This window comes from Agelaius phoeniceus, chromosome Z (assembly GCF_051311805.1).
Source record: "Agelaius phoeniceus isolate bAgePho1 chromosome Z, bAgePho1.hap1, whole genome shotgun sequence".
Classification (NCBI taxonomy): domain Eukaryota; kingdom Metazoa; phylum Chordata; class Aves; order Passeriformes; family Icteridae; genus Agelaius; species Agelaius phoeniceus.
In genome coordinates, this window is record NC_135303.1 from 29,091,284 (window position 1) to 29,108,248 (window position 16,965).

At 36.0% G+C, this 16,965-nt stretch overlaps 1 protein-coding gene across 5 annotated transcripts in view; it reads left to right on the forward strand.

Annotated features, from left to right (window-relative positions):
- The first annotated feature begins 254 nt into the window (after positions 1–254).
- CEP120 (centrosomal protein 120) overlaps positions 255–16,965 on the forward strand; it is a 37,572-nt gene continuing 20,861 nt past the window's right edge. Inside the window, exons 1-12 of one of the 5 annotated variants that reach the window (XM_054652251.2) lie at positions 255–467; positions 1,597–1,753; positions 2,687–2,801; positions 3,696–3,837; positions 5,929–6,077; positions 7,158–7,355; positions 9,404–9,616; positions 9,933–10,140; positions 11,184–11,294; positions 12,558–12,744; positions 14,615–14,764; positions 15,588–15,770. In XM_054652251.2, the coding sequence (XP_054508226.2) occupies positions 416–467; positions 1,597–1,753; positions 2,687–2,801; positions 3,696–3,837; positions 5,929–6,077; positions 7,158–7,355; positions 9,404–9,616; positions 9,933–10,140; positions 11,184–11,294; positions 12,558–12,744; positions 14,615–14,764; positions 15,588–15,770 (1,865 nt within the window). In that variant the 5' untranslated portion in view covers positions 255–415. Of the gene's footprint in view, positions 551–1,596; positions 1,754–2,686; positions 2,802–3,695; positions 3,838–5,928; positions 6,078–7,157; positions 7,356–9,403; positions 9,617–9,932; positions 10,141–11,183; positions 11,295–12,557; positions 12,745–14,614; positions 14,765–15,587; positions 15,771–16,965 lie in introns of all 5 variants that reach the window. The other 4 variants (XM_077171475.1, XM_054652252.2, XM_077171474.1 and 1 more) reach the window with 4 other exon arrangements.

A 16,965-nucleotide genomic window follows, 5' to 3' on the forward strand; every position in this document is an offset into this window, starting at 1 on the left:
ACCTTTATTTGTGAGATTTTTGACTACGGTTCCGCGCCACGGCAATGCCGCTCACCCTCAGGCCATAGGTCAGTGCGGGGGCGGTGCCGGGGCCCGGGAGTGGTGGCTCCGGGGCGGTGTCGGGACCCAGGACCGGCGGTGCGAGGCGGTGCCGGGGCGGTGCCGGGGCGGTATCGGGGCGGTGTCGGGGCGGTGCCGGGTCCCCGGAATGGCGGGGCGGGGCGGGGCCGGCGGCGGAAGCGGCGGGGCCGGCGTTGCCGGGCGGAAGCGGCGGCGGTTGGTGTTTAAAGGCTCCGCGGCGGCAAAAGGGCGGCGGGTGGCGGTAAGGCGGGCCCGAGCGCTCCCGGCTCTCTCCGCTCCGCCTCGGGAGTGGCCGCGCTTCCCGGCCCCGGCAGCGCCCGGGCGGAGCGGGGAGATGGTCTCCAGAGCCGCCGATCGGCTGCTGATCGTCGTCTCCGTGCTGGAAGGTAGGCGGGAGGGTCGTGGCCTCCCGGTTGCTGCGCGTCCCCTCTGTCCCGAGGGGAAGATGAGGGCTGGCTTTCCCTCCGAGGTGAGCGAGGCAAGCTGAGCAGCGTTGAGTAAACCGATGTTATTAATAAAGCTTTGGACGTACGTATCTTAAGGCCAGGGTTGGCTACCCTCTGCTAGGTTTTGGAGGTATTTACGCAATGTATTAAGTGAATGAGAAAAGTAACAGTCGTTCCCCGAGGATCTGGGTTTTGTTGGTTTGGTTTTGGTTTTGTTTTTTAAAAAGTATTATTCTAGTATTTTTATCCCTTCGTAGCAATCAGCCTTAAGTGTTGACTCAAACGTATATCCAGTTGGTCATCTTGCATTTTCACAGTTATAGTTTCTGTAGTCTAATTAGAGTGTGTGTTCGTGAGTGAGTTATTTGTTAGGATGTCTTTTTCTCTTTTGGGCTGTCTTGGAGATTGGTTTGGGGGTTTGGTTTGTTTTGGCTGAATGCTTTCCTTTTGTCAAGTAAATCCTATTATTTCTCTGTCCATTTATGTAGTTTGCCAAAAGAGCTTACAAATAAGATGCTGTCGTCTGATATGCTTGTAGTAACGTCTCCCCACACTGTGATATGAGTAATGTTTTACTTCTTTTTGTCATCTCAAATCAGAATACCGGATGATCCTGAGCCCAGGACCAATCCTATAGAGTTTTTGGCACTCTCCTAGTCTGGCAGTAATTTTTTTTTTTTTTCAGCAAGTGGCAGGAGAAACACCATTCAATACTTTTACAAGATCATGTTTTTCTGTTTGGATGTCAGACAGTTCATAACCTTTTCACTTGAAGTAAAACATTCACTCTCTTTCTCATGCCTACTCCCTTACCTATTGCCAATCATAGATTTCTCAAATAATTCTAATTGCTTGCTACTTTGCTTTGTTACTTAGTTTCCTGTTTCTTCACAAATAGTCAGTTTCATGTTACATTCTTTCATTTTTCTGTATAGTGCAAACTTTTTCTTTCAAGATCAGAGCAGGGAAGGTGACATGGGAAATTAATTTCACGTAACTGATTTATGGCATCAATCTGAGCTCTTGCATCTCTGTTAGTGATGGCACATGCAATGCCACTCTTTTACAGGGCGCTGTTTCCCAAAACGACCCAAGCACATGCTTATAGTTGAAGCCAAGTTAGATGGTGAACAGTTGGCTACTGACCCTGTGGAGCATACTGATCAGCCAGAATTTGCTACAGAATTGGCCTGGGAACTTGATAGGAAAGCACTTCATCAGCACAGGTAATGTTAAAAAGTGAAGTCTAATATGCAGATAAAATTTAACTTTCCTGTCTTTACAGTTGGTGAAATGCAATTTTTGGTTTACTGTAATCTGAATTGTTCTTTAGAAAATTTATTTTATCTACAATATTGTTATGGAAAAATGTACTAATGTACAAAAAAAGGTAATGTGTGGCAAGGTTAAGTGATGTTTAAAAATTCTAAAGGGTATATTTTCACACTACTAAAAAACACCCCACAGGCTCTTAGAGCAAACTAATGATTCTGTAATTCAAACATTGCAGTCAAGCTTTCTTATGTAAACTGTGGCACAAAATTAACTTAATTTCAAGTCTGAAAAGCCTGTGTAAATAGTTTTTGAAAATTTCAAAGAGATAAGCTGAGAAATTGAGTATTTTCATAACTGTTATTTCATTTCATAAATCTTACAACTTACAGGTTGTAATGTTATGACGATATCATCAAAGAAGTTTAAAAAAGCTGTATAATTTTTATTTGACAGAGAAAGATGCCTACATTTGCCATGTGCTAGATGTCTTATACGTGCCTTGCAGTAGTCAGGTGCTTTACCCAAAAATCTTGTCCACAAGTCCTGTTTTTAAGATGCCCCTCCAAGTGAAATTCAAATTTTGTGTGAGGCTCTGTACTTTTTTCTTTTATGTGAGTGAAGTGTTTATTTGTTGCTAATGTCTTTTTAATAGCACTTGAGACTGAGGCTCCAATGCACTCTTCTTCAAGAATTAAACCACTCGTTCATTCTCTCACTTACTGATGACTTTTGTATGTTCAATATAAGTTCAGTTTCTGACCTAATGAAACTAGTTATGGAATGAGTTTTGTATCATTCGCTTGCTGGATACTTATGAACTATCTTTGAGAACTAATTGCAGGTATACATTTTATATTTAATATTCAACTGAGTTACTTTTTCAGACTGCAGCGTACACCTATCAAACTCCAATGTTTTGCATTGGATCCGGTATCTTCAGCTAAAGAGAATATAGGCTATATTGTGCTGGATCTAAGGGCTGCCCCAGAAAAGAAACAGGTACATTATGGGATATCAAGATTTAAAATTTTGTTTTGACAACAATGCTGTTACAGATAATATAATTTGAATTAAAGCATAGGCTAAACTTTTGGATCTCGTTTTGGAGTATAACTGATCATTTATGGGGGATTTTGTTGCTTTTCTTAAGAGGGGAGACATCTTGATTCTGAGAACATGCACAAATGAAAAAATACAGTTGGTACTAATCTTGCATACTTCTGAATGAATAATAGGATCACTAGCAACCAATTAATCTACACAATTTCATTATTTAATCAACTGGAAAGTTTTATCTAAGCAATAGATATGGAGCAATTGAATTGAGTCTCCATCATGAAATCAAGTCTTAAGTTGTTTTTTTATAGTGGACCTCCATGGAAGATGATGCGTTAGGTGATTGTTTCTAGCTCTTTAATACAACATGGAGTAAGCACAATATAATTGTTTATATAAATTTAATTAGCCAACTCCCTTGTATCAAGCTTGATCAAAATAACTTTGATATGGGTCATACAAGGAGCCTGCTGTCCTATTCTGGCATCATTCTTCTAGAGCATTTTCAATGCATATGACTTACTGTGCACTCAAGGACTTGAAGGCTTTCTAAATAAAGATTTATGGTAAATTTCTCTATCTAACCTTGTCACTGTACAAGTCAGTCGAAAAAACCAATACATTCAGGTAGTCATCCAGTAACCATTCTATTGAATATTTTAGTACAATACTGTACTAAATAGACCAAATTTTTAGGAATAAAAACCAAAGTGTATTTCTGTAGATGATAAAGTAGAAGTGCTAGATTAAGACTGAGTTTCCTGTAATAGTATTATACTATTTTTTTCTGTTGTATTTAAACACTTTGGGGTCTTATTTTTGTTTTTTACTCTGTAGGCACCTAAATGGTATCCTTTGCTTAGTAACAAGTACCCTAAGTTTAAACCTGAAATACAAATTGGTGTTGCATTGGAGATGGACTCAAAAGCACTGGTTGATGATTTTAAAGCAAAGGAGGCACCCCCAAGAGAAGGCAAGTGTAAGTAACATGACATCGCTCACTTTGAATTAAAAATCTTCCTGTGCCAGATGACATATCACTTGTTGAAAATCTGTTAAGTCTCAAGAGAATTTTAATATCACGGCAGTTTCAGTGCAAACCCTTTGCAGCTGATTAAGGTACCTTGTGATAGTAAGTTTTTCAAGGATTCTTTACTGTGATAATTGTGTGACTTTTATGTGGACAAGTTGCAAACCAACTGGTATTTAAAATGAGAATCAGGGGCTCATAGTTAACTCCCTTGAGTATTTAACTTGTATTTATGTGCTTTGGAAAGTTATAAAAGAAATAGGAAAGGAGCTTTACCTTTATAGAAGGTGAAGTTTCAGTAGTTTGGGCTTGGAACTGTAAAGCAGTAAAATGTCTCATTTGCTGGGTAGACTTGCTTCTTTTTTGGTCGGTTCTTCTTCTAATCTTTAGGTACTTAAATTATGTACTATTGTTAAGATTTTTTGTAGTAACATCTGCTTACTGTTGGGACTCATTCCAATTCTGGATTCTCTTGTTTATTTTTCTTGAAGGAAATCAGTGAAATGTGTCAAAAATCTATTGGACCTCAAATGTTAACATTTGGTGCCTTTCTATGCTATGCCTTCAAGTCACTTTTTCATTGTGTGTTTTGGTTTTCTTCTTAATGCAAGTTAGTAGCTGTTAAAAAAACAAAACCAAGATTTTAGAAACTTGATTTGAAGAGCCCCAAAACAAAAACATATTTCCATCTTGCCCTGTTCTCTCACCCAAATGCCTATCTACTTAACTTTTGAAAAATGAGCCTTTTGGTAAAACTAGTGGATTTTCTCCTCCATACCTTACAATACTTGTGTTCTTGCCCTGAAGGTATGTTTTCTCTAATTCTAAATCCATCATCTATCTGCTGATGATCTGTGGCTTTAATTTTGTAGAAGTAGAGTGGTCAGTGGCAATAAATGTTTTAAAAGCTTCTGGCCCAGAATTCACTGACTTGTCTGCATTTCAAGATTGGTTAAGACAGGATTTAAGTTTCAGTGTAAGATAGCTTACTCCATTCTTTCAGGATTACAGCAAAACAGAGGGAATTTCCATATTGTAACATCTGTAAAGGAGGCAAAAAACTACTCTAAATGATTCCTTAGTCTGCACTTCCCATGTGGTCTTCGTACCTGCAAGTTCTCCTATCCCTCATGACACTGGCAAAAAAAAAAATCTTCCTGCCTTTACTCAGCACTGTTTCCCATTTCATGTTTTCTGTGGAATAATTGCTACAAACAAGTTTGCCAGCTTTTTCCTTTTTTGCATCATGTCAAAATTAGTCAATATCATATTTATGTGACAGGGAAAAACTAACTTCTGGGTTTTCACAGTTATAAAGCTAATGTTCCAGGTACTGGCTATAACAAAGCTGTATTACCCAGTTCTAGTCTGGTCAGATACTTTTCTATTTAGTATTCATACACTCTTTTCTGTCTTTACTGACTTAAGTTGTCTAAGACTTCTAGTATTTGAAACAGAGCTTTTTTGTTCACAAAATGCTATGTCATTATTTCTATTTTGTGTAACCTGAGGGCTGAATGTGTTGAATTAATGGCACTATAGAACAAAAACTAGCAAACTAGAATACAAGTTTTATGCACTGAGGACTTGAGACGAAAAATCTTTAAATGAAGTATTCTAAAGATCTGTGGAATGGCACAGCATCCTTGTTCCAATAAATTGCAATATGCAGTTACTGTCCGGCATTTTCTTTAATGAGCAGAGTAAAGAAAAGGCGTGGTACACTCTAGCCTAGTGAAATAAACTTCCAGTCACTGTAATCTTTCTCATTGTAACACAAAATAAAAATAGGAACTAGAATTCTGTTTAGCGTAGTGTTCAATGTAACAGTTGTGAACAAAAGTTAATTTCAGAATTTTTTGTAGCTGTTTTGAAGTATACCTAGAGACTTCTTCGTGTTTTGCAAAACTTTGGTAGCAGACATCAAGATCTTTATTTGTAATTTTTCTTTCCACATGTAATTGCCATGTGTAATGCTTAAAATGTATCAAAGCAATTACAAAGGCCACTAGTTACTCATGTTTATTTCTTCTCTCCTAGTACTAACCCTTTTTCGTGGACTGGACCCTAAAATTATTGTGCCAGTCTTGAATGAAGAAGAGGGCTATCATCAAATTGGACCAGCAGAGTATTGCAAGGATCACTTTGTTTTGTCTGTAACCATTGCATTTGCCACCCAGTTGGAACAGGTCTGTTTCCTTGCTATGTGTTGTTTTTAAGTGTTAGTATCCCACGTTAGTATTTTCACCTTCCCATTCCTCATTTCTAATTAATTTTAATGTTTTTTTGAGCTTATTTCAAGAAATAGCCTTGTCCCAAAGTGAATTTATATTAATTTTAAAACTTTATGAAATTCTTAATATCTCAGACTGCAGATGAAATATAATTCTTTTGAAGTATTAAAGCTGTATTTACTTCAAATGATGCATTCTTATGAAATGCATACTTTTCTACTGCAATATTGTGTAAGAAGTTTGTGTGTGGATAATACCAGTCTACAGTGTGGTGCCCATGCACTGGAGTTCAAACAAGGTAAAATGCTTTTCAAATATGTAAGACAGAGCTCATATATTGCCTGAGGGAAGGACTTACTAGCTTGGATGAAGTGGCATGCTAATGGTTGTTTCAGCTTTAGACCTTAGCTGCTGTGTTTTTGCTGTACTGACAGCATTGTTTTAATTGGTCTAGAACTCATGGTGTGTGATAAACTCTGCTCAGTCTTGTCATGTTTCTTTTTTTCAGGGAAAATAGTTTTCCATGTCAGAATTGTAGGACCTTGAGAAGCAAAATTTACAGCAATCATGCTTGTGGCTTGTGCCTCTTTAGGCATTGAACTCACAGTTGCCTACAGGATGAAGTTCATCTGTTTCAGTCTTTTATTTAATCACATAAATTTTATAACAGTATCTAATCTGCATTAGATTAGATACTGCATTAGATTAGATAACAGTAAGCTGTTTAATTTCTGCATTATTTAATAATTGGACATATTTTATGAAGGCATAGCTTATTTCTGAGTATTTGTGAGGTACTTGATGTTAGTAAATACATGTCAGTTACAGCCTTTGGTGTTGACAAGTCTTGCTCTTTTTTACTTAAAGTAAAACATTTTTAATTTGGGTATTAATATAATAAGTTATATGTGGAGTGCAAGCTTTGATTTAGGTCAGCTGGTCAGGCTTTAAGTTCTGATTTCAAAACTAGTGCTTCAGAATTACTGTAACTCTGCATCAAGGAAAGAGATACATAATTCTCTTCTGATCTTTCAGTTAGTTCCTAGTACTATGAAGCTCCCTGATCGACAACCTGAGTTTTTTTTCTACTATTCGTTACTGGGAAATGATGTCACAAATGAACCTTTCACTGATTTAATTAATCCAAACTTTGAGCCGGAAAGAGCTTCAGTTCGAATACGTAGTACAGTAGATGTTCTTCAGCTTTATCTTTGTGCACAGTCAAAATTGCAGGTAAGCTGTTTAATTTCAAATGTGAATGAAAATAAATAATTAAAACTAAAGAAGTAGAGTGTGTCTCAGGTTATATCTGTGAAGCACTTCTGTTTCCAAAACTAAGGTGGTATTATAGTATTTTGGCTCAAATATAAGTTGATCATCTTGCTGATGTGATGGAAACCATAGCAGCAAGTTTCCTAGTTAGGTGGAGTGCTGTCTTTTTAATTAGTTGCTGTTACTGCAAGGTGGTTTGGATGCCATGATAAAAACTGTTGCTGAAATATGATCTTCCCAAAGAGCTAATGTGGCTCTCTGAAGAGCTCTGAGCTTTGGGGTCTGCGCTGCAATCAGACCATCTGCAACCCAGAGTCCTGCTTTGTGCTACCTATGGTAATCCCATACCAGCTGCTCAGGTCACTCTTGCCTCAGTTCTAAAATCACTGTCCTCAGCACACTTTGTGTGAATTATGAGGAAGGTCTGTCTTTTTTACCTGCTCTGTAGACAAATGCTGTTTCTAAATATACGTTTTTGGGCTGTTATGGGATATTGCTTATCTTTTTTAGCCTTTCCTTTAAATGGAGGACAGTGATGAGTTGGCAGTGTTAGGTTAACAGCTGGACTTGGTAGACTTAAGGGTCTTTTCTGAACTAAGTGAATCTATGATTCTAAACATCAGGTAGTATTAGAGTATTTATGGCAATCTGTGCATGTCTCAATCTAATTACAAGATTACAAAACAAGAGTCTGCTTTGTTGAGTGAGGATGGTATAGGGTTTCTGATAATGTAGCTGGTAAGTAAGACAGAATTAGTTATACAAAGTAATTTGTGGATCTGGACCCTTTTAAAGTTATTTTCTTTAAGTTTATACAGACCATTCTAGGGTTTTTATGCAGGGTGGTTTAAGAATGCTTTTGTTCAAATCTTGTATTGTTTCAATTTTTTTTTTTGCCTCAAGTTTAAGTATTTTTGGAGCAACGTGCACTGGTGTGTTTGGGATTTATTCTTAGTCTAAAACAGTCTTAAAACATATATGATACATATGTGGGGAATTATGCATGTTTGCATCATATGTAAAGAACAATTTTTTGAACAAAAGTTATTTTGTGGTCAGATCCACATTTTGATTTGCAGTTTTCTTCCTTTGAGTTCTCACTCACCATCTTAAATCTTAGGATACAGGATCAGAGCACTGTGTTCTGATTCTTAATTTTAACATATATTTCCAAAAATGTAGACTTTAGTTGTAAAAGGTGCTAGTTCCCAGACTAGAGTGTGTGTATGTATGTATTGTATGACTGTATTTATATGTATGTACGTATATATGTGCACCTAGTTATGTGTACTGGCAGCTCCCACCTGTCAGCACAACAGTTCAAGTACAATAAATTAACAGTTAAGTACAATAAGTATTAAGGATGGGAATACAGTATTCTGATCTGCTAAATCAAAAATGAAGTGACACTTTTTTGGGAAAAAGCAAGTTAGTATTTGAGTTTCAAAGAGTAACTTTGAGGAAAATAGAATACCTTTGTGTTGTTTGTTTTTTTTTTTAAGATCAATCTTTTACTGGTAGGTATAAATATTAAACTCTGTAAGGAATATACAGTTGAATCAAGTTTTCAAATGATTATATTTACCAGGAATTAAAACCACAGTTAATTCCAAAAATCCTTGCCTGTTAAGTGGTGTCTAAATATATTCCCAAAGCCTCCAAGCAATCTTTTTCATTACTTTGCAGTCATTCATTTTATATGCCTATGCATGAAGGGCGAGGATCTGTGCAGTGTTTAAAAGCCACAGAGTACTGAATTTTTTCTACAGAAGGAATGATATGACAGGTCCTCAGAAGAGCAGTGCAGTGATTTGCTGCTGCTCTATCAGTGAACAAATCCCACCTGCTCAAAACTGACATTTCATAGCTGTTCTTATTCTCAGCATGCAGGGACTACACTAGGGATGATAACTTCTTTTATTTATGCTACCTTTAGTGGAGGGTGCACAGATGGTTCCAGTGCAAATTACACATACCAGTTACATTCTAACACCTTTGTGTGTGTGCAGATCCATCTTTGCTGTGGGGACCACTCTCTTGGAAGTACTGAAGTTCCCCTGTCAGGACTGCTGAAGAGAGGAAATATGGAGATTGACCAACACCCTGTGGCAATAGAAGGATCATTTGTTCTTGTTCCACCAAATAGAGCTAAACAGAAACTGCCACAACTGCCTCTGGATCTGGCTCCTACTGTTGGTGTATCTGTAGTTCTTCAAAGGGAGGTATGTCCTACCTGTTCATTGTTGGTTTAGACACAGTTTAATGTTAAATTATTGGTGTTTCTTAATCATATTTGACTGGGTTTTGTGTTAAACAAAAAAAAAAAAACAAAAAAAAAAAAACAAAAAAAAAAAACAAAAAAAAAAAAACAAAAAAAAAAAACAAAAAAAAAAACCTGAAAGAATTAATTGCTTTATATGAATAACTCTTTCATTGGCATTTTTCTGTGTCAGAAGAATAATCTCATACTATGAAATGTCATAGACAGAATTTTTCAATGCAAGCTATGGTCAATAAGAAAACTATAATTTCATTTAGCCTTTGATTCCCTTAAATGCTGCAACTGAACCCAAACAGCCACTGGAGAAAGTTCTTTCACCTGTTAGTGGAAAAACAGAGAGCCAGCAACAGAGATCCCAAAATCTCCCATCTCAAGCTGACCAGTGTTCTTCAAAAGAAGATGTAGCAACAGAGAGTGAAGTGGAAAGTCTTAAGTTTGAAAAAGGCACAAAACCAAGGAAAAGGGGTATGTGGTATATAATTTCTTTGCCCAGTTGCTAAGTGTGGTCTTGGATCATATACTACTCCTTTCTAGTATATTCATGAAGTAGTACTAACTCCTGGTAATAAATTTCAGGCAAGTCAGAATCATTTGCATAAACAAGTAACAGAAGGGGGATAAATGTTGTGATTTGACCATGATTATTGTTAAGTACACTTGCAAGAGCCAGACTGGAGATTTGGGGGTGCATAGATTACAAGTGAGGTGGGTGGTCATAAGCTTGAAAAATCATAACAAAAGTTTTTGGAATTTCCTGGAGTTGTGAATGAGAAGGTTTAGTGTGATGCCTATGAAGAAACTGACTTGCTCAATGAGATGAAATTGTCTAGTGTTAATTTACTCAGTAGAAAAGCAGGGATAATGTGGGGTTTTTGAGTTTTCTAAGGAATTTACTATGTGGATTATAATTTGTGAAGACAAATGTTCATATAGTACAGATTCCTGGACAAAACCAAGCAACTGGGTTGTTTTGTTTGTTTTTACATGATCCTTTTGTTTGGACTTGGTAGCCCAAGCCCTAGGAAGACTTGTTTCTAATTTGAGAACTTGGAAGTGGAAAAGTGGAAGAGGAACAGAGATAAGAAATACCATGAGAACCAAATAAATCGCAAAAATGTTGTTTTGCTAAATGTTACTGAACAGGAATCTTCTTAAGAGGTGGTTCATTAATAAAGTGGAATTATTGTTTTTCTGATGATATTTGTATTGCTGGTCTCTTGAGCTTTGTCCTAAAGACAGTTCTGTAGAGGAAATTCTGTGTCCTAGAATGGGCTCTCAGGATTTGTCTGCTAATTCAGACAAATTTTCTTTTAATCCTAACTGATCTTATCTAAGCAAGGATTAAGTCCTTTATATGGAATGTAAAAAGAAAGTATTGTGAACCCAGCAGCTGGTTTGAATCTCTGGTTAGGAAATCCAGGATTGTGCTTTTTTATTAATAGTAATAGTAATTTTATAATTCTGTTTTGCTAAGACGTAAAACATGTCATTTCACATTTGTCTTTCAGGACTGGTGGCTGGCTGCCCTCAAGAGGTTAGCAAACAGTGTTTTGAAGAGCTTCCAACTTTGAAATCACAGAGCAGAGCAAAGTCACCTCTGATAGATCTGCAAAATCCCAGTAAGGCAAAATTTATTAAATTTAGTACATTAAATGAAATTTGACTATATGACCAACTTAAATGGATTTTAACAGTAAGCTGTATGTACTTAAAAGCTGTATGACCTTTAAATTCCATTCAGCTAATTCTTTACACCAAGTAATCTACTGACATTCTACCTGAATCACTTAAAATAGTTTCATTCATACATTGTGTTAACTAACCGATGTTGAAACATTACAGCATTTTTCTTTTCTGTAATATTACTATTAATGCAAGCAAAACACTTAGGATAAAGGAGGAAAGAAGAAAGTCAATGCTAGTAATGATATATTTCTTTAAAAATTACAAAAGTGAAAATGGTTTAAATAATTATGAAGGCAGTATCAGAACAAGTAGCACGTACAAAAGGCCGTCGCGTTCTTATCTGATATTTTCATTCCTTCATTTTGTAGGGGCTTGGTAGCCTAAATAGCCCTTAAAGTCTTAAACAAAATGTCTTGAACATTTTTCAAGAATTCCTTTTGGAGACCTCTCTGTGAGACTTGTAGTTTGATGTTTTACTCTCTGAAGGCAATATTGGGTCTCATTATAAGGATATGAGAAGCCTGGATGCAATTGGGCAGGCACTCAATGTTGCTTCTGCTTTCTAAATTATAAAATGGATGCCACAGTACATGGGTTCTGTGACCAGAAGCAGATGTGCTTTGCACATTTTAGTTTGCTTCAAACTAAAATGTGGGGCCAAACTAAAAGCTTGGGGCTGAGGGGTGATGCTGCCTTACATCAGCACAATTGACCTGTTAATCTGATTGTCTTTGTAATTCCCCTAAAGAAGTTAATTCATTTTAAAAAGCACTAAAATTCTAAAAGTATTTCTTCTCCTATTCATGCCCTCAAGTTGACTATGAAAAATTAGTATAAACTGGGGTCTTACACCTTTCTGAAGAATTTAATTTCTTTGATCTTGTTGTAAACTTTTACAGGTGAGTTAAACCTTACATAGCTTCAAAGATTAATAAAGAAAGGAAAAATATTACAATCCTAGTAAGAAGATTTAAAGCATATTGGGTTTTTGGTGTTTTTTCTTTTGGAAGCAGTAACTTACAGAAGGAGTGGTTATTTTTTACAGTATTAATTTATTTTACAAGGAATAGAAATCTCTTAGGAAAGCAACCGCTCTAACTTGCATTTAAAATGTGGCACTACTCTTTGATATATTTTGTTATTTTGGGCAGAACAAATTATAGAAAATGCTCATGAATTCTCTTTTGTGTTTTCAGCTGATAACGCAGCTGGTGGTCCAGTAGCAATATCTCAGCCTAACCCTGTGGGTGTGTCCAGTTCTTCTGAGCCTGTGTCAGCACAGAAGATTGTCATTCCAGCAGCCTCTCACCATTTTTGCTTTTCAATAGACTTAAGAAGTATACGTGGTCTGGAAGTTGGTTTTCCAATAAATTGCATTTTAAGGTACAATTTTTTTTGTTATTCTTGGAAAATACAAAGCCTTCATAATCTGAGTGATTGCTGGTGGCATAGTGCCTCTCTGCTTCTTCATGTCTTTTAAAATGTAGCTGATTTTCAGTAGCAAAATACTTTAGAATGTTCATCTGGCTTATCACTAAACTGAGCATTAAAGATTGTTGCCTTTTGCTGTAATTGGTAGTAAATCTTTCTGGCTACATTTCCACCTTATCAATGAAGTGATTTTTTTTTTTTTTTCCATTTTGTTTTTTTTTTTTTTTTTTTGGTTTGTTTTTTTGTGGGTTGTTGTTTGTTTTTTTTTTTGTAGTTTTGCACATTCCACCAAGAACTCTTTACAGTGTTTTAGTAAGAGACAGATCACTAGTTTGTGCATGAATCCAAAGGAAATCCATTCTAGTTTTAATGAAGAATCAGTGTAGTTAAATGCATTTCTGAGAGAATTGTAAATACAGGGATGATTTTGATGGTTTAAAAAAAGAAATTCTACTTTCATTATAGCAATTATTGATGGTGTATTTGAAGTGAGTGATTAATAATAGTTTTTACAATTTGTATTCTCATTTCCATCAGGGTGCTTTTGCTGTTTGTGATGAAATGTATCTTTAAATGGTGATTCAGTCAAATTTCTGAGTATTTCTGACCGGGGAATTGCCTCTCCATTTGCTCTACCTCTTTTCTGGCAGAGCTTGATTCATACAGTTTTAACTAGTCACTGGGAAGTCTAGTTGTGGTGGTGGATCATGGGGTTTAGATTTTGTCTGAACTAGGTTGAAAAGGTGTGGATGAGATGTAGGGCTAGAATATTTTAAAATATGGCTACTATAGCGTGCATCATTAGTGTCTTTCCATATTGGCTACATTAGTAAATAGTATGCTGAAAGCAACCTACAATAGATGGAATTTTGCCACATAAAATATTTTATGTAACATTTGAATAGTTAATTTTTTTCAGAACAATAACAACACATAGGGTTTTTTTGTTTTATGCGCTTGAATTTTTATAGTCAGTGATGAACGTGGAAGGAAGCTGAAGAGGAGAAACATCCAGATACATGGACATTAAGAAAAGTTGCAGGGTAAAAAATTGTGTTTTCACTGTAGATTGGAAGCATTATTTTATTCCAGTCTAAACAAGCTCTTCCAACAGCCCTTCACGAAAGGTGGAGAGTGCAATTTTTATATATAGAAGCATCATTTGATTTTATTAGGAGCTTAGCTGACAGCTGGCATCATCAGTTTGAACAAAATGAAGTTTAAGAGGCTCATGACCTTCCCTTTGTTACAGTTTATCATACACTGAAATGTGCTAGTAGAGTAGTTTCAGGCCACATTTTATGTCATATTGGTAAAATGATTTGACTTGCCTTTCAGTCTGTTAAACTGTGGAAATGATAAAGCTAATGAAATTTCTAATGATTCTGACACTGTGTATATGTATACCTAGTTATCAGTTATTGCATGTTAGTCTAGTCTGAATGTTAAGTACAGTTACAGATGTTCTCAAGGAACAATCTACATGTGAGTATAAATTTTTCTTCTGTTTGTCTGCTCAGTTTATGTAATAATTGCAGAGTTCTAGTAAAATATGAGTTCATCTGGTTGTGAACAAACAGATTATTAAAACTTCCTTTGTCAAAGCAACAGCCAATATAAAGAAGCTGGATTGTTCCTGAAGTAAATGACAATGTAAATACTTGAGAGCTAAGTTCTATTGTTGAATGTACTAGTATAAATTTCTCAAACTTTGATGCAAGTCGTGCTTTACTTAATGATATGTAAACTGGTTTTCCTGTTGCAGAGGTACAAAAAAGTTATCTATTTATAGAATTATTATTTTTGTTATTGTTTTTATTAGGTACTCATACCCATTTTTTGGCAGTGCAGCACCTATTATGACAAGTCCACCTGTAGAAGTTAGAAAGAACATGGAAGTCTTTCTTCCAAAGTCATATTGTGCATTTGACTTTGCAACTATGCCTCATCAGCTTCAAGATACATTCTTCAGGTGGTAATTTGCAATTTTTTAATCTTAATTACACTTTTCTAGTTTTTCTTGTAAATGCAGTCACATTAAGATTATCAGTGCTAGAATTTAGTAAACAATTCAAGGACTAATGCAAATAAATACTAAATAGCTTACTCTTCCAGTTTCTCTATTATCATTTAAAGTCAGAAATTCTACAGTTCTTGATTTTCTTTCTTGCATACTTAGGTATTGTTGCTTACAGAAACAAGTACAATTGCCATAAATTTTAAAAGTAAAGCTTGATAGCATCGTTTTTGACAAAGTACTTATTGAAATGTGAAAATCTTTTCTTTTTAATATGCAATGTTTATATGATATCTTTAAAAATACAGCAGGTACCTGGAAAAGAGTTTGCAGCGTTGAGGGCTGTAAAACAGTTCTCCTAGTAGTTCCACCAGATTTCAAGAAATGATTAAGATGTAAAAAAAATCATCAAAATAGCAGTATTTTTAAAGTAGCGCCAGGGGTGCTGTATTTTGAGTGACAATGGCTAAAATTCTTTTGTAAGTATTTATAAATTAAGATGATCAAGCTGTGTTAGCACTATTCTGTATATCACTCACTGTAACATTGTTAGTCCCCAGTTGAAGAAAGGAATGATAATCTGAACCAAGTGATTGAGAAGATACAAAGTCAGTCAGTCTCATTCCTCTAAGTGAAAGGCAATAAAACCAACTCATCTTTTGACTTTTATAACCATCACTGATTTAAGAAGTTACTTCTAGAACAGGAGGTTCTTCCGAATAAGAATACCTCCTCTTTCGTTTTGGTGCCTGACACAAAGATCACTTCTTTGTTTCAGATTGCCTCTGCTGGTTGAATTGTGGCACAAGGATAAAACAGCCAAAGACTTACTTCTAGGAATGGCAAGGCTTCAGCTTTCAAATGTTTTGGCTTCAGAAAAGACCCGCTTCTTGGGTGGGAATGGTGAACAATGCTGGCGTCAGACTTGTAATGAAACAGTCAGTTTCACTGCAGCACAAGGGTAAAACTATTTAAAAAATACTTAGCTCTGTAGCAAGTTTTCTAGAGTTGTTTGTTTAGTGTTTCTCTGAAAAACAGCTTTTCCTGCTTAGCTTTTTGAATAGGTAAACAGGCTGCAGAGTACTGCAGTATGCAGAGGGGGGAATAGGCATCCAAGAGACGAAAAGCTAAATTGCCTCTTCATATTGAGCAGTGTATACACGACTATCAAAGTCATTGTAATAAACCTTTATGTAATCATGATCCTGGGTAAGTTAAACTTCACAGACAGATTAAGAAATAAACAATTGAAAAAAAGGTTCTGAGGCACTTCCAAAAGTAAGTTACTTAATTATATAAAAGTGGATATTCCATAATATATTTAACATTTTTTGTCCATAGTATGCTTTTAGATACAACTAACTGACTTTGGTGAAAGTTAGGAGGACAGATGCACCCAGAGAATGGAGATGTCTCCTGTTTCACGATAGTAGCAGGGGTTTCAGCTTGTGTACATCAGAAGGAGCAGTATTAGCTCATACTCTGTCTGAAGACAAATGTTCATTTACATAGAGCAGTGCTGGGGTTTTATATATATATATATGTGTGTGTGTGTGTATTTTTCTTTTTGATTGGTAGTTACTTCTGTCCTGCATCCTTGTTGAAGATCATTAGTGTTTACAATCAGTGTCTAGACCCTCATTTTTTCTTTGTAATGGTGGAATTTGATTATGCCCTTAAAAATAAACATCACTATTAAGACTGAGGTCAGTTTTAAACAGCTAATGCAACAGATTGTAGAAAATGCATTTTATATTTAACTCACAGGAAATTTCATGTTAGTGAATGGGTGTCTCCTCTCCTCCCAACTTAATAAGAAATTAACTCTGGCTTTGCTTAAACTTCTGTGGGAAAGCTGGCATGGCCTGATTCTGTGAAGAGTTACTTTAAGGTCTCACTATACATTAAGCTTTATACTTTTACCGTTAGTTAAATGAAAACTGGTTTTGCACAAAACGTAACCACTAGATGGCATTCTCAAAATATAATCAGGTCTGTGTTTTCCTGTGCTAACCCCTTCTTATCCTTGCTCTTGTTGGTGTAACCTTCTTTTTACACTGGTATGTTCAACAGACTTGTTGAATCATTTACTTGGATTTCTGAGGTCGACTAATGCAAATCTTGTTTTCTTTTTTAGTCAGTAACCGATGGAAAGT